Source organism: Callospermophilus lateralis, chromosome 7 (genome assembly GCF_048772815.1).
Source record: "Callospermophilus lateralis isolate mCalLat2 chromosome 7, mCalLat2.hap1, whole genome shotgun sequence".
Classification (NCBI taxonomy): Eukaryota; Metazoa; Chordata; class Mammalia; order Rodentia; family Sciuridae; genus Callospermophilus; species Callospermophilus lateralis.
Window position 1 is genome coordinate 104751997 of NC_135311.1, and position 17457 is coordinate 104769453.

At 48.2% G+C, this 17457-nt stretch overlaps 1 protein-coding gene across 2 annotated transcripts in view; it reads left to right on the forward strand.

Moving 5' to 3' along the window:
• Window positions 1-723: 723 nt before the first annotated feature.
• Ttc39a (tetratricopeptide repeat domain 39A) overlaps window positions 724-17457 on the forward strand; it is a 28488-nt gene continuing 11754 nt past the window's right edge. The window contains exons 1-7 of one of the 2 annotated variants that reach the window (XM_076860437.2): window positions 724-822; window positions 8726-8857; window positions 9699-9775; window positions 10553-10620; window positions 12142-12206; window positions 14578-14677; window positions 15378-15443. In XM_076860437.2, coding sequence (XP_076716552.1) covers window positions 758-822; window positions 8726-8857; window positions 9699-9775; window positions 10553-10620; window positions 12142-12206; window positions 14578-14677; window positions 15378-15443 — 573 coding nt within the window. In that variant the 5' untranslated portion in view covers window positions 724-757. The remainder of the gene's footprint in view (window positions 823-8725; window positions 8858-9698; window positions 9776-10552; window positions 10621-12141; window positions 12207-14577; window positions 14678-15377; window positions 15444-17457) is intronic. The other variant, XM_076860435.2, reaches the window with a different exon arrangement.

Here is a 17457-nt window from a genome sequence, read left to right on the forward strand (position 1 = left end):
TTTTTCATTCATTCATTCACTTCACATATGTGTTAAAAGCCTACTTTGTGCCAGATCCTAAGTGCTGGGGATAGAGCAGTGATCAAAACTAAGATTCCTGTCTTTTAGTGCTTGTATTTTTGTGGAGAGAGAGAGACAGACCATAAACACAAAAATATATCACGTATGAGAGAAGATAAGGACCTCAGAGAAATGTGAGACGTGGGGAGGGCGGGTGTGTGGGAGGTGTCATCGGGAAGGTGAGACTGCAGTATGGAATGCCCCGGGCTGCTTTTACGGGTCTGCTGCCCTCCATGGCCCATTATGACAGTGTCTGGGGTTCTAGAGTGCAGGCCTGAGAGACAGGAGGAGGCCTGGAGAAGGAGGGACAGAAGTGGGACTTAGTGGGTGAGCTGCACCCCCCCAGGGGGGCAGCAGAGCCCAATGGGTCAAAAAGGCCACAAGGATTCCCACTGCTCCTGTGGAGGGTAAGATACATTTATTCCGAGGTCTTCTTGCTGTCTTTTCTCAGCCCCTCCCCCACCCCTCCTGAAGATCTCAGATGTCACACACGCTTTTGCTCCTCCTCTCACCCTTGGAGACATTGAGAAGTGGGTCCAAATTGTCTCTTCATTCCAGTACAGAGTGGGCAGCCTGGAAGGGCTTGGGAAAGATATTCAAGGCTAACCAGAGAGGTAGTTGGCCAGGAGGAGCTGAGGCCCATCTCTCTCCCCTCAGGACTCCTGTGAGTAACCTCCATGAGGCCCTGGACCAGTGCATGACGGCCCTGGACCTGTTCCTCACCAACCAGTTCTCAGAAGCACTCAGCTACCTCAAACCCAGGTGAGCTTAAGCCCCAGTGGGGGTGAAGGGCAGAGCTGCATGTGCACATGTGTGTGCAAATGTGTGTAGGGATGGGGCATGTTGGTCATGGAGAACCAGAGGTCTTGTATGAGAAGAACCTCATGTAACTCAATGCCTTCAGCTTTCTGAGTCACCGTGACCACTGAGAAGTCCCATAAAATGGCTCAGGCTCCCAGTCCCACAGCCTTTGAGCAGCCACCATAGAGACCTCTCTAAGGTCGTTATGACTTATTCACCTCTTCCCACTTTACCTCTTATTCCTGCTGAGTCCATTGGGGCTTCTTCTCTCCATCGGCTTTGCTTATTTTCCCCACAGTTGCCTACTTCAAGATCAGTAGGGTAATAATGAGCACTGATCTTTTAATCAATTTCCCCAGTGTTTGCTGCCTTATTTCTTGATAATATGTCTACACTGCTTTTTCTTATCATTTTTTTCTTTGTCTTTAAAACTGAGATATAATTCTCATTTCATAAAGGTCACCTTTTTTTTAAACTTTTGATCCCACACTTTGATTATCTTCTTTATTTGCTGTTTCTCTCTCTCTTTTTTTTTAATGGTTCTTTTTAGTTATACAGAGCAGTAGAATCCATTTTGATATTCATACAAGCGTGGAATATATCTTTTGAAAGTCACCTTTTTTTACTTACTACTTTTTGAAAAATTTGTTCTAATTAGTTATACATGACAGGCAGAATGCACTTCGATTCATAGTACACAGATGGAGCACAATTTTTCACTTCTCTGGTTGTACCCAAAGTAGAGTCATACTTTACACATTTATCCTTAATTCCACTAGTTGATCCTATCATGAGTTTTTCCCTATATGTCCAAATACCAAGTGAGCTCTCAGTCCCTGTTCTTCCTGGAAACCTGGATATACGTGTCTCCTGGCCACCTCCCAGCTGCCCCCCGCACCCCCCCCCCAGGCTCCTGTTGCCTCTCTCCTGTTTCTTTGAACCCAGCTCTTTCTCTCACATATTCTACTGGATTTTTTCCAGAATATGCCCTCTAGAAATTTCCTAACAAAAGAGTTGCATGAACATAACATTTTTTTCTATCAGAAGTTTGAAGGTATCACTCCCCTGCTTTCTGTCATCTTCTGTCTCTCTGAATCCTAATTCTACTTTTCATGTGATCTTTTTTCCTTCTCTAGAAATATTTAGGATCTTCCCTTTTATTCTTAAAAATCTGGGATTTCACAGTGATGTGCTAAAACAAAGGTCTTTTTTTATCCCATATTATTTTTTGGAGACTCAGTTCTAGGAAATTCCCTCTATATTCTGTTTCTCTTTCCTGACTTTATTTAGATCAATCCTCCTCTAAGGCTCTTATCTCCCTTTCCCCTTTCTGATTCTTTCTCGTTTTCTTCCTCCAATTTTTGGGAATTTCCTCAGCTTCATTATTAAGTCCTTCTATTGACTGCTTCTACAAGTACATGATAATTTTTTTAGTATTCTGTATTGTTCTGTGGATCTTCTTTTTTTCCCTATAATGTCTTATTCTTGATTTGTGGACCTGTTGTCTTCTTTATAGCTACATTTGGAATGTGAGGTTCCATATGACAGAGCCTGACATAGTAAGCTTTCTAACTTATCATTGTTGTTGTTATCATCACAGCTTATTATCCCTTTTTAAAATGCTCTATTCTTTTTATATGATCTTGGCTTCTCCAGTTTCCTGAATTCATTTAATGGTGGGAACCCTTCTCTCATGGGGTATTTTCTCAGATACGTGATGATCCCTAGTCATAGTTAACAGTGAATTCACTCAAAGGCCAGCTGGAAAACCTGTGCCAAGTAGCCTTGTGATTGGTAAGATCTGGGAGACAGCTGCTGGCCCCCAGATGTCAGCATCAGGTGTGGTCCAGTTTCCTGAAAAGAATCCTCCATTTCTAAGCCTGGACAGAGAACCCAGGGCTGCCTGAATTCTGAGGTGTGGGGAGGAGGCTGGGGTCCAATCATGTCATCTGCCTATTTTCCTTTAATCTCCCTCTCTTCAGTCCTATGATATCCTCTATATTGCTATACCCAGTTCCCCAGATCCCAGGAAAGCTAATGCCCAGGCAGGCCCACTGGTTTCTACAAGTCCCCAAGCCTGATCTGTTCACTTTTTTAAAAAAATATTTATTTTTTGGTTGGGCACAATCTTTATTTACTTTTATGTGGTGCTGAGGATCAAACCCAGGGCCTCGCATGTGCTAGGCGAGCACTCTACCACTGAGCCACAACCCCAGCCCTCTGTTCACTTTTTCTGGAGTTGACTGTTTTTTGGGCTCAGGGTCCCAGCTTCTGGGGTGTGGTGGGGGATCCAGAATGTGATGATCAGAATGAGTCTTTCTGTTAGCTATTCTATACCTCATTCTCACCCTCTGAGGGACTCAGGTGACCCAGTCATCCTGCTCCATTGTCCAGGTTTCCTTCCCAATAGTTTTTGTTTGTTTTTTGTTTTGAGGTACTAGGAGTTGAACCTAGGGATCCTCTACTACTGAGCTACATCTCTAGTCTTTTTTCTAATTTTTTATTTTGAGATAAGCTCTTATAAAGTTGCTGAGGCTGGCCTTGAACTTGCAATCCTCCTTCCTCAGCCTCATGAATCTCTGGAATTACATCATGTGCCACTGCACCTAGCCCCTTCCCAATAGTTTTGGAAGGCTTCTCGCTCCCAATTCCCTCCTGGTCATTTCCTGTCTCCCATTTCCTGGACCCCAGACCATAGCCACCTCCTGCACTGGAAATTGGCTATCTTAGGACTCTACTGCCACACACCAAGCATTGACACTGGCCTTTCTCCTCATCCCCGGAGGCCTAGCGAACACCAGGTCACACCTTGGTTTAACTCTGGACTGTCCTATAGACTTGGGGCCAACAGAAGAGAATCAGAGCATAGGGGAAAAAACCCCACTAAGACCACATGGCATGTTACGCTCAGGTCCTCAGTGAACCTACCAAAAGGTCCTGAGGAGGGATTTTTCCCTCCTCCTCTCCCTCACCTCAGGGAAGCACTCCAAAGACAAAACCCTCACTCTAAAGGAGGTACCCTAGAGAATCAGTCTTCCCAGGAGGCCCCTCTTATCTTGCATGTAGAGCAGGGTAGCCTCTGTGCCTCAGTGCTTTCCCACAGGTGATAGTATCAATAGCATGCTCTCCCTACCCTGCCTTGTGACAACCAAAAATGTCTCCAAAATTGCCAAAAGTCCCCAGGGGAGCAAATAATGTCCCACCTGTGATAGCCAAAAAAAATAAAAATAAAAAATCTTTAGAACTTGCCAGATGTCCTTGAGGGGCATGTTGTGGGGGCAAAAAATACCTCAACACGGAGAACCCCTGGTTTAGGGAAAATGATTCTTGCTAAAAATGCAGTCCTGGTCCCCATTTGTAGCCTCTGAAGCTTCAGGAGAGGTTGGGATTCAATTTCACTGTCAGGTGTTGTCTTGTTTAATTGTCTGCCTTAGCTATAGGGGATGTTATCCCTCTTTTACTCCCAGGGGAAGTCACTATGTTTACCAAGCTCCCTTCCTACATCTGTTCTACTAATCTCTGGTACTTAGCTCTATGTCCATCTCAAAGCATTGTCTCTGGAAATGGAGTCTACCCTGTTAATTTTTCTTGATAAATAAGTGATCTTGGTTCATAAGAGGCAGAGCTGGGATTAAATTCAGGGACACCTGGCCCATAGTCCCCACTCTGACCACTGTGCTCTCTTGGGTCTTGGCAGGGTGGAGGCGGTCACCTTGCATAGGAAGGCCTCATGCTGCCTCTCCACCAGGAGGAGTGAAGAGGTAGGAAAGGGTGTGCACAGACCTGCATGTGCCTGGGCACAGGAAGTTCAGGGTGTGTCCATGTGGACATCCTGGAATTTCTCCAAGAGAAAGGTCACTTGTTGAGACTGAGGGGTCAGGCAGTGGGGGTGGGGGGCATAGGGAGAATAAAAGGTGAGTAGTGTGACAGGCCTGGCCAGGCCCCCAGCCTGAGGTGTGCCTGTCTGCCTGGCAGCTCTCTCACAGTGTTCAGGAGCAGTGTGGAAGAAGTAGGCAGTATTGCAGACCCTGGGCTGGGGTTCCTAACTGAGGGCGTCAGTAGGTCATAGGACTTCGCACCGAGTATTCTGACAAGAGACAGGCAGGTATGAGGAAGGCTGGCCGAAGGGTCAGGAAGTGGAGACAGGTTAGAGATGGAGCAAAGGCAGGAAGCCAGGGAAACTGTGGTTGGGAGGGCGCTGGCATCCTTTAAGGCTCCAGAAGCAGAGTCATTCTGCATGATGAAGACGAGGTTCAAGGTGCCATCCAGGGGAAGGGAGGGTGGGAGGGGACTGTTGCTGCTTCATTCAACAACATCTCATGAACTCCTGCATGAGGTGTGCTGGTGCTCCAGTACTATGCAAAACATGGACTGTTGTCAGGTCCCAGCAGAGAACAGTGAAATCAACCATAAACTTGCTGAGAGCCTCACAGGGACTCCAACTCATGTGGGAGTCAGGAAGGCTTTGGTGCCAGCTGCATAATTTCTTTCTTTTCCTCTTTTTTTTTTTTGAGACAAGGTCTTGTTAAATTGCTTAGGGCCTCACTAAGTTGCTGAGGTTGTCCGGGAACTTGAAATTCTCCTGCCTCAGCCTCCTGAGTTGCTGGGATTACAGATGTGTGCCAATGTGCTATCTTCTATTTTGAGACAGGGTCTTGCTAAATAGCCTTGAACTTGGAATTTTTCTGCTTCAATCTCTTCAATCTCTTGAGCTGTTAGGCTTATAGGTATGCGCCCAGCAAGATGCCTAATTTTCAGACCCCATTGCAAAATGAAAATGTGGGGTCATTTGTCTCCAAATTAAGAATTTTGAACTGGGCACAGTGGCATATGCCTATAATCCTAGTGGCTTCTGAGGCTAAGGCAGGAGGATCCTTGAGTTCAGAACCAGCTTCAACAATTTAATGAGGCCCTGTCTCTAATAAAATACAAAAAGGGATGGGGACAAGGCTCAGCAGTTAAGAGCCCCTGGGTTCAATCCCTGGTACAAAAAAAAAAAAAAAAAAAAAAAGAATTTTGAGGCAGTGATAACAGAGAATTAAACCAAACATAGGACCTTTTTAGGTGCAATGCTCTGTACAGCAGCACAGATCAAATGCCTGTGAATTTGGCTTCAAACAGCTTTCTTGAATCTGGCTTCAAACAGCTTTCTTGAAGAAGTGACATGTAAATTTCTGGGCTGGATGAGAGGGAATAGCCTGTGCATGAACCTGCAGTGAATGAGGCTCTGGTACATTTGAGGGTGGAGACCCTCAACCTGGCTGGAATGGGAAGAGCTACGGCAGGTACTAGCAGGGAAAGGTCCCAGCAGTCTAAGGGAAGGTGAATGGGATGTACAGTCCCCTGGAAGCAGCTTGTCTTGAGAGGAGGGCAGTGAGGTGAATTTTGAGAAGACCAGGATGAGGGACCAGGAAATGGGAGCTCTGATGAGGAGGGAGTAGAGATAAGGTGAGGTAGAGGGCTGCGTATGCCTCCAGACATACTTGGAAAGTGAGGCCCTAGGTTGGGACTAGAGTTGGGGGCCCAGGAAGGAGCAGTGGGGGTTGGGTCAGGATGAAAAGGCCCAGATGGTGGAGACAAGGGCCATCATGATGGCTGATAAGGCCTAACTGTTGGGTGTGAGCCAGGAAGGAAGAATTTGAGGCCACCTCAAGTGGCCAAGGGGTCCCCCGTCACAGCATTCTGCTCTGTTGATGGCTCTTCCAGCACCCTCCCCATCTTGATAACTGCTCTGGGCCCTGGAAGGTGGGATCCCAGTGGGCATTGTTTGGCAGAACTGGGTTCAGCACAGCTGTGTGGGACCTAGATTCTATGTGTGCAAATAAAAACATGTGGAGTGCACACTGAGATTTGGGGGTTGTCCTACCTTTGTATATGAGTTTTCAGTCTTGATCAGAGTTAGGGGACTTCCAGATGATAGGCTGAGACAGGGCTAGGATTCTAGCCACAGATGCATATTGGGGCCTTGGAACTCAGACTAGAAATTCTACTTTGCCTGCCAGCTACACAAGTGGGGCTGTCCCTCCTTCTGGGCCAAGTACCATACTGGGCTCAGCAGGGAAGCTGGACAGGTGGGGCTGATTCCTGGGACTCAGACCTGTGGAAGAAGAGGAAGGGAGAGGCTAGGTCCTAAGTTAGAGAGGTCTGAAGAAGGGGTTGTGGGGCGTCAGGGGATTGGGTGTCTGTGTTGCTTGGGAAGCCCCTCATCGAGAAGAGGGCTGAGAATTAACATTGACCCTAGCAGGACACAAAGGAGCTCAATTTACTGAGCATAGACATTGTGGCCCCTGACCTGGGTGTCACTCAAAAAAATAAAATAACCCTTGGACAGAAGAGTTATTGTATTCACTTTACAGAGGAAAAACTTGAGACTTAGAGAAACTGTGAGGTTTACCAGAGTCATACAGCTGGTGACTGGCAAAGCTGAGACTCCATTGTGTGTCTAAGGGACTCTGAAGTCCAAGTTTGGCTCCACTTCAGGCAGCCATTTTTCCATAAACTGCTATCCCCAGAGGAAGCCTGATGAGGTGTCTTGAGGACAGGCAGGGATCGCGAGGGGTCCTCCAGCTTTTTGTTTCCTTCAGGAATCTTTGACTCAAGGAGCCTAACACCCAAGAGTCACTCAGAAGTATTAAAAAAAAAAAAAAAAAGCAACTCAATCTACAGATGTTTCATGAACGAGAAAGGAAAACGGTTAGAGTCACATGATTTTACGATAAAACTGTCTATAAACCTTAGTCATCTCTCTCTCCTGTGAAGTTCCCAGCATAAGCCTGGCACTGAGGAGTTTTGTAAATAATTGACAAGGGCACGTGGGGAAGCAGCAACACTGCTGCTGTGCCAGGCAAGCAGCTCCCTCCTGTCAGTCCCAAGGGCCACAGGGCCGAGGCCAGCCAGCATCATTGCCCCTTTTTGCAGAACAGCCACCAAGACTCAAACTGGCATAGTTCCCATGCCTCCTTGCCCTCTGCCCTCTCCATATGTTAGGCTAAATGCCACCCCCGTCCTGCCCAAACACACATCTGTGGAGAAGCCCAAGGCTATAGAGGAGCAGGGAGGCAAGAGGCAAAGGTTGAGGACAGAGGTGAGTCACATCCAAGCTCTGTCCCTGAGGTGCTCATAGTCTTTGGAGATGGCTGAGTCTATGCTGATGACAGTTCAGTGTGGCCTGTGCCTGGTCATAGGCACACAGTCCCTGAGGAAGAGCCCTGGATTCCCAGGAGGCTTGGAGGCAGGGGAGGGGCATCTCAGGGCACAGGAACCATGAGGATAAGAGCGTGGGGTTTTCTCAGGGAAGGTCTGTGTGGTTCATTGAGGCCATTGGTGCAGTATTCATTTTAGCCAGACCATGGAGGGGCGGAGCTTGTTTCCAGTGGAACTGGGATGTTAAACCAGGGGCTAGTGGTCAGATGATGGGACAAAGGGATCCGGAGCACAGCTGATCCAGGGGGTTGGGGATGAGAGCTAGCCCAGGGTTGGGGCTTGGGGATAGAAGGGATCTTGGGAACAGATAGGACCAGGGATTGCCTGCTGGAGGTGAGGGCAGAAACAAGAGGCGGGCCCAGGTTTGGGGCAGGGCAGCTTTAGATCCACACTCCTCCAGGACCTTAGTCCTCTAGCTACCTTGTTGCTACCACCCCTCCCAGACAGAGGAGGAACTGAGGCTCAAATTTGGAAGGTCATTTAGGACCCCTCAGCAGGATGAGGAAGAGCTGATCTGAGGTCTTTTGAGTGGCAGTGAAAGGGTCAGACAGTATCTGCTTCCCTCATGAAGAGCTGGAAGGGGATGGCAGGTGATTTGCACTTGTCCAGTCACATCTGGAGCTGGAAGAGGGGTGCCCTCAATGTCCCCTTTCTCTGGCAGAACCAAGGAGAGCATGTACCACTCGCTGACGTATGCCACCATCCTGGAGATGCAGGCCATGATGACGTTCGACCCCCAGGACATCCTGCTTGCCGGCAACATGATGAAGGAAGCACAGTTGCTGTGTCAGAGGTTGGGGCTGTGGGGAGGCAGGGACTGGGGTTTGAGGTCCCCCTGTTTGCCATCCTGTCCTATCCGAGTGCCTAGAATGCCACTACTAGTGCTGTTGCTTTTGGCTAAGAGGTTTTGTCCTCAAGTGCTGAGAGCCGTCCCTGCCAGCACTGCATTAAAGCTTTGTCATCTGCTCTAGTTACCAAGCAGCTTTCAGGTACCAGTAGTGCTGACTAGGAGAGAAATCTAGCTCTGTCACTCATAACTCTGACCTTGGCAGGTCCCTCTCTGGACCTAACTTTCCTCATCTATAAAATGGGTGTGATAATATATGATGATGGGTAGTTTTGGAAACTGCATGAGGACATGGGTCACAGGACCTGGTGCATAACTGAATGTGTCCAATCCATATTTGCTGTATAAGTGGGCCAATAGACCCTGAGTGCCTGGGCCAGATGTGGTGACCTAGATTATCAAACTGGGGCAGTTTTGTTGCCTGTACCACCAGGCAGGGACACAGACCCAGAGAGTGATTCAGCATGATTTGGGGGGCTCATGGGGTTTTGAGTGTCTAGCCCACGAAGTGAGAAAGACTCCTGGAGAAGCTAATACCTCAGAAGGCCCTGGAGTGTGACCAGGTGCTGGTCAGGGCAGAGGGAAGCAGGACAGGGATTCAAGCAGAAGACAACAGCAGGACAAAGGGGTAGGAAAGTCCTGAATTTGGGGAATGCCAGGAGTTCAGTATCTGGAGAATCCTATACACCTTGGAATTTTCTGGAGCATAGCAAAGAGGGGCAAAGACCTAGGCTGGTCGTCTCTCTTATCCCCACTTAATGACTGGAGGCCTCTTTTTCCTTTTCAGGCATAGGAGAAAGTCTTCTGTGACAGACTCCTTCAGTAACCTGGTGCACCGCCCCACCATGGACCAATTCACAGAAGGTGTGGCATCTGTGCCCAGCCCAGATGGCCCAGCTCCAGACCTGAGGAGTGAGGGGAGGGGCAGTTCTTTTTCCAGTTACTACAGGGGCAGGGCCCTGGGCCTACATGTGGGGCATGGGTGTGTCAGGCCTGGGACCTTTTCAGGAATGGCCTCTGGTGAGGGTGTGAGGAGACCTGCCCACCCAATAGCATGCCTGGCTGAGAACCTGGACAGAGGAAAGGGAGACTCATGGGGACCAAAGGGTGCTTAGAATGGAGTGTCGATCAGGTATACTGATGGACTTGCCTTAGTAATGTCGTGTGTCCCAGAGGGGAAAGTGGTCTTAGGAATTGACATTCCAGGTTTAGACAGATGGCAGCAGCAGCAGAAGAGTTGATCTGGGCTGTTGTAGACCAGGTGGCATCTTTAGGCCATGACATTGGGTGACAGTAGCCAACCGTAAGTTATTTGGGGCTTTTTCAGCACAGGGACAAATGATCTCACCCACTTGAGAGCACTGGTAGGTTTTAGTATCAAACAATGCATGCAGTGGTGCAGGGTGCAGCGGCATCTGCAATGACACTTGGGGAAGGAGAATGGTCTGTGCCTATATTTGGGGTGTTAGGGCTGGGAGCCAGTCCAAAGACTAGGGAGAGAGATGTGAGCTAACTTTGGACAGGGTGACTGGGTAGAGGTAGGGGAGGTACTGACACAGCCTCCCTTTGTTTTGGGAAAAGAGGGGGTTTGAGGATTGGCCCCCCATCTCCTGGCTGCAGTATTTTTTTTTTTTCCCGCAGAGGAAATCCACGCTGAGGTCTGCTATGCAGAGTGCCTGCTGCAGAGAGCGGCCCTGACATTCCTGCAGGTAGGGATCTCTCCTTTTGCTGGGAGGCTGGAAATTTCAGATCAGTTACCATGTCCATGCCAGATGGGTACATAGCACCATGACCCTCCCCTTGTGGTCCAGGTGAGGCCTGAGGCTTAGAGCCCCAGCTCCTGGTCCTGGCCAGCCTCGCTGTGGAGGGAATGGGCTCTTCCTCTCCCACCCAGCACAGGTGCTCCCAACCATTCCCGGGGTGTGGCTTCCACCTTTTCATTGCTGCTGCTCCTGTTTATAACCACGTGGGGCAACAGGCATTGTCACAGAGCCCTGTCACAAAGCCCATTTTTTTTTTTGTTTTGTTTTAAAAAGAGAGAGAGAGAATTTTTTAATATTTATTTTTTAGTTTTTGGTGGACACAACATCTTTATTTTATTTTATGTGGCGCTGAGGATCGAACCCAGCGCCCCATACATGCCAGGCGAGCGCGTCACCGCTTGAGCCACATCCCCAGCCCACAAAGCCCGTTTTACACTTGATTCATCCAGTCAACACTGGTAGCACCTACAGTGCACCAAGCTTTTGCACACAGCAAAGTATGTCCTTTCTCCATACGTCACACACGTCAGTTTGTTTTTATATGTGTTTACATTGTTATTTAATCTTCAATTCAGAAGCCAGTGAAGAGGCAATTTAGAGGAGTCATTTTCTCAGGGTCACAGGATTAGCAAATGGCCTCCTTACCACCCTGTAGGATTCATGAGAACTATCACTGCATTATTTTATTAAAAAGCCTGGCTTATAGTTATAACATATTATCAGGATATTTGGAGGGAAGGGATACACATGGGTGTTGTTTGTTATTCTTAGCTCTTTTTTTTTCTAATTGTCTTTTGGGATCTTTGGTGATTAGAATTAAATTAATCCTAATCTTTGGTTTAGGACTCACTATAATAATTGCACCATGAAAGGCTTGTTTGTTTGTTTGTTTGTTTATACATACTGGGTAATGAACCCAGGGGTGCTTCACTACTTAGCCACATTCCCAGCCCTTTTTACTTTTTATTTTGAGACAGGGTCTCACTAAATTGCTGAGATTGGCCATAAACTTGTGATCTTCCTGCTTTAGCTTCCAGAGTCTCTGGGATTACAGGCATGTACCACCACACTTGGATTATTTTATTTATTATATTACTACAAATAATAAACACCTTCAACCCCCAAGAATAGCACTGGTGGAAACTCTTCTCGCCGTCTGGGATCCTGCCACCATCCTGGCCTCCCTCCACAGGGAAGCCACTATCTTCATTTTCCTTCATCCCCCACCTGTTGTTAAAAATAGTTTATCAGCTTCCTGTTCATTTCTGAACGGCACAGTGTTATGCTTCAGTGTTTATGAACTTCCCAAGGGCTCAGGTTATGTGTTGCTTGCTTTCTTTACTTGTCCTCATGTGGCTGTATGATATTGTCTTAGATGAACATACCCCATTGTGTTTACCCACACTCCTGTTGGGTTGTTTTGGTTCTCAAGCCTGGGCTGGCTCTCAACATCTCTCCCTTCTGCAGGATGAAAACATGGTGAGCTTCATCAAGGGCGGCATCAAAGTTCGAAACAGCTATCAGACCTACAAGTGAGTGGGACTTGCCAGCAGGAGGGCTGGGACCGTGACATCTACTACCCTGGGCTGCTTTGTAGGAGGCAGAGAGTATTGGCTGGGGGCTGGAAGTTTAGCGTGCTGAGCTCAGCTAGATTTCTGCACCCCCCAGTGTCTCAGTGTTCTGAAATAATATCCCTCTGGTTTTCTGGCTGTGTCTGTTCCTTTGATCTCCTGAGTGCCTTCTCTGTGGCTGAGCCTATGCTAGGGAAAAATTAGACCCAGATTTCACACAAATATCTTGGTCTAGTGGAGGCAGGGAGACAGACCCAAGAACAGTCATTCGAAGAACAGCAGAATTCATATATATCCATGAAGGCCATGATCCTTTCCCCATGAAGCTTTTCGCAACTCCTTTAGTAGTCAGATTGTACACACACACACACACACACACACACACACACCCCACCCTTGAGGGCCAGAATCATTTTCAGGCTCTGTGGATCCCTGACTTTCAGCCGTGGGCCAGACATAGATTGTGTTTATGAATGAAAGAATGAAGGTACAATCAAGAGCACTTTTACCCAGTATGTCTCCACAGTTCTTTATCTATAATCCAGCATCAAATAAAGCTCTGAAAACTCAGTATCCCCCTAAATTTTACATTAAAACTTATTTCCCATGAAAGTGTGAGACTACTTATCTTCACCTTTCCCATGTAGTGTGACTGTTTCCCTGCAGATAAGTGTTGCTCATCAGTGTGACAAGTGTGGCTGGGGTGGAGCACAGGATTCGTCCAAGGAGCCAGACAAGTGCTCTGGCCCCACAGCCTGCCTGTCAGCTGTCAGAATGATGTCTCCAAAACACACCTGGTTAGGTCACCTCTTGCCAACTCCTGAGGCTCCTTCTGCTCTGAGAAGACTCTTGGTCACTATCCAGCCATTCCTGGGAGCTCTCCCATACCTTCCTTGCCAAATCCTCTCCTCTACTCTGCCTCAGACATTGGGCCTTCCCCCAGTTCTTCAAATATGCCCAGCTGAGTTCTGCTTCAGGGCCTTTGGATATGATGTTTGGTCAGAAACACTCTGTACCAGGCTAGCTCCAACTCACCCCTTAGATTTTCTGCTCAAATGTCACCTCCTAGCTAAAGACTTTCTGATTCCCAGATGAGATTGGGCCCAGGGCTTCCCCTCTGAGGTTCTCTTCACTCTTGCAGTGACTTGATGGAGCTGTCCCATAGAAGATGGGTGCTATGGGGTTGTGCTTGGTCGTTTTGTTCCCTACTGTCTTCTAGTGCCTGGAGCTGAGAAGCCTCAGTAGTGCTTGCCAATCAAAAACTCATAAGACGTTGATAGTCCAGGAAGGAAGCAGACACTTTTTTATATATATATTTCTGTTTTTAGAGAGAGAGAGAAAGAGAGAGAGAGAATTTTTCAATATTTATTTTTTAGTTTTCGGCGGATACAACAACTTTGTATGTGGTGCTGAGGATTGAACCCGGGGCCTCACGCATGCCAGGCGAGCGTACTACCGCTTGAGCCACATCCTCAGCCTCAAGCACTTTTTAAAATACTGGGAATTGAACCCAAGGGTGCCAAGGGTGTTTTGTTGCTGAGCTATATCCCTTTTCTTTCTTTCTTCTCTTTTCTCTTCTTTCTTTCTTCTCTTTTCCTTTCTTTCTTTTTTTCTTTTTTTTTTTTGAGACAGGGTCACTAAATTATTGAGGCTGGCCTTGAACTTGCAATCCTCTTCCTCAGCCTCCCAAGTTGCTGGAATTACAAGCATGTGCCATCATGCCTGGCAGCAGGAACATCCTGAGAACCTCTGGCTTATCCTGGGCTAGGGATCTTTAGTTGGTGACCAGGAAGAAAAGGTTGGATTCCAACCAAGCAAACTCTTGGAAGATTTCCTGAGGGAGGGGGGTTTCAAGTTAGCCAGTGATTCTCACCTGGTGGTAATTATGTCCCCTGCAGATGTTTGGCAATGTCCCACTGGGGAGAGGATGCTACTGATATCCAGAGGGTGGAGGCTGGAGATATACTAAACAATGCAAGAGACAGCCCCAGTTCTGCTCCCTCGCCCCAACAAAATTAGCTAGCCTACCTAAACTGTCATATTGAGCAACTCTTTTCTAGTCAGAATGCACAGCATGAACACATGCCTGAAAGACAGGAGGAGGCGTGCTAAGGTCAGTGTGGCTGAAATTCAGGGTGAGGAATGTGTTGTCATGGTGAGAAATGGCTAGAAATTCTTTGAGTATCAGCTCTCTGGATCTCTAGAACCCTGTAAATCCACCACCAGGGAGTTAGATCAGGCTAAAGTGTAGTTGACCTTGGGCCAAGCTGGAAGGGACCTCAGCTTCTGCCCCCAGCATGTGACTGAAACAGAGCTTTGCCTGTTCCCACAGGGAGTTGGACAACCTTGTCCAGTCCTCACAGTACTGCAAGGGATCGAGCTACAGGCACTTTGAAGGAGGAGTGAAGCTTGGTGTAGGAGCCTTCAACCTGGTGAGTGGGAGTCACCTCTCCCCATTTCCACAGTGTCTGGGTTCCAGATAAGTCTCCTCTGCATGTCTCTGCCATGTGTGGTCACTACTGAGTGCACCATGCTTGGCTATGTACCAGGCACCAGGACCCAGAGATAAACCTCACATATCACCAACCTTCAGAGGCTCAGAGCTAGGGCGTGGGTGGAGGGTGACTCCAAAGACTCCATCTGTGCATCTGTGTGTCAAATTGGTGGCTCAAAATTTACCATGGGGGAAAATCATTATAGCACTAGAACTTAAAAAATCAGTTACATCAGGGCTTTAATGACAGGGAAAGCAACAGGCCTGGAAATAGCTGGTGACCAACAGAGGACAGAGAGCCTAGTCCTTTTCCAGGAGAGCTGGGGAAGTTTTTCTGGGAGACAGAATAAGCATCTGGCTGGGTCTTGAAGGATCCACGGAGTTTGCAGATTGAGAAGGGTATTCCAGGCAGAGGGGACAATGTGTGCTCAGACAGGGAGACTTGGAAGCACTGCTTTTAGGAGGTGTTGCTGCTCAGGTCCCTGCCACATAGGACTAGGGACCTTTCCAAAGGCATGTGTGTCGGGGAAGTTAGGACTCTGCTGTCCAGAAGTCTATTCAAAGAGCAGGCCGTGGGGTGGGGTTCCCTGTCCACACTGGGGTGCCCTCATTGTACCCAGCTGTCTCTGTTCCTGCAGACATTGTCCATGCTTCCCACTAGGATCCTTCGGCTCCTGGAGTTCGTGGGGTTTTCAGGAAATAAGGTAAACACTTGCCTTTTAGTGCCTTTGTCCTGCTCCACCCCAGGACTGAAGCTGGACTTGATAGGGTGCAGCTGAGGACCTAGGTGCCAGTCCAGGCTCAGCCCCCTCAGTGTGTGACCCTGGAGAAAGCCCAGATCTCTGAGTCTGCCTTCACTCCATTCTGGTCCTATGGGGCAGTTGATCCCTCCCTGGCCCCTCACATGGAGGAGAGGCTCTGGGGTGAGGGTGGGTGTGAAGGGCAGCCCTGAGGGACCTGGAGTTCTTTTCCCCTCTGATTCTTCCTCACTTCAAGGCTTTGAGCAAGTCCTTCCCTCCAGGACAATTTTCTGGTGCTCCCACCTCATCTGGGAGATACCCAAGGGAGCCATCCTGGGCTTCAGAACATGAGAAGGAACCAGAGAACTTGAGCACCCAGAAGCCTTACTGAGAGCAGGATCTTGAGTTACCTACCAGCCCCCATTGGCTCTCTGGTGGAGGAGACTGGTGGTGTGGAAGGAGCACTGGCTTGGAAGTCAGGAGCCTCATGCCCTTCCTGCGACCCTGAGCAAGTCCCTGGCTCCCCTGAGTCACCTCTCAGTGAAACAAGGGATCCCTACCGGCTAGATAAGAGTTGCTCAGAGGTGCACTGTCTCTGGCCCTTCCTGACATCTTCCCTGCCCGTGGATCTCCACGGTATTATTTATATATTACTTTTCTCAAAAGTCACTCAATTTTCACTTGAATTTATTTTAATGAAACCATATTACATGAAGTGTATATTATTTGGCTAGAACATTATTATAAAAAAGAACATTATTATAAAAAAATTACTAGGGCCACACAATCTTATGAAATAGTGACCCCCTAACTCAACCTCAGGCTGCTTCTCTTTATGAGAGGGAATTTAGGGCAAGAGTTTGACACATGCCAGCATGGGCCTGGAGCTTTCTTCTAGATACCATCAGGACAGAGAGAGCCAAGGAGGGAGATTGTTACCTGAGGCTTGGTGATACTTGATTGTTACCTGAGGCCTGTCTTTGGGCCCTCGAAATTTGGGTTGTCAGCCAGGCACAGTGGTGCACAGCTGTAATCCAGCAACTTGGAAGTCTGAGGCAGGAGCATTGTAAGTTTGAGACCAACCTCAGCAATTTAGTGAGGCCCTAGGGACTTAATGAGACCTTGTCTCAAAATGAAAACAAAAGACAGGGCTGGGGATGTGGCTCAGTGGTTAAACAACCCTGGGTTCAATTCCTGGTACCAAAACAAAAAATAAAAGGAAAATAAAAAAGAAAAAGGATTTTTTTTTTTTTTTTGGTTACCATCTGTGGTCCATGACTGGAGGCTTCAAAGGTCCATCCTGTCAGTTTTGCTGATGGCAGGTAGGGTCTCAGGGTGCTGATGAAAGAAAGAGTATGAGAAAGGCCCAGGGTAGGATAGGTAACCCTAACCTGCAGCATCCAGCCTAGGCTTTGTCCCAAAGGCAGGGTAGTCATAGAGAATTTGAGGCAGGTCAGGTTTGTGTTTTAGGAAGGACACAGGAAGGACAATAATGCTGCAGACTACAGACTGAGGGGCAGGGACTATAGGAGGGTCTTGCCTTGCTTCTCCCCAAATTAGGCTCTGGGGGCTTCTCCCCCAGGAAGCCTTCCCAGGCACTCGGACTGTGCCCAGACCCTGTGGTTAGGATTTTCCTTTCACCACTCCTCCTCCCAACACCACCAAGTTGCTTGTCTCTCAGAGCCCACCACAAGGCTGACAGTAGATGCATACAGGGAGGAATGGGAAAGGACTGTGGGAGAGGTGGGTGACACCCAAGACCCAGGCAACCCTTTATCCTGGCCTTAGCAGCCGTGTCCCCCACCCTGCCCCCAAGGTGGCTGAGGCACTGAGAACCTTTGCTCAGGGTCACACAGCCTGGGGGCAGCTTCTGTGGTCTCCAGGTTTCCAAAACAAGCCTAGTGCTCTCTTGCCCCTGCTTCAGCAGTAGAGACTCCCAGGCCCCTGGCTCTCTCTGGGAACCTCAGTCTGTCCTCCT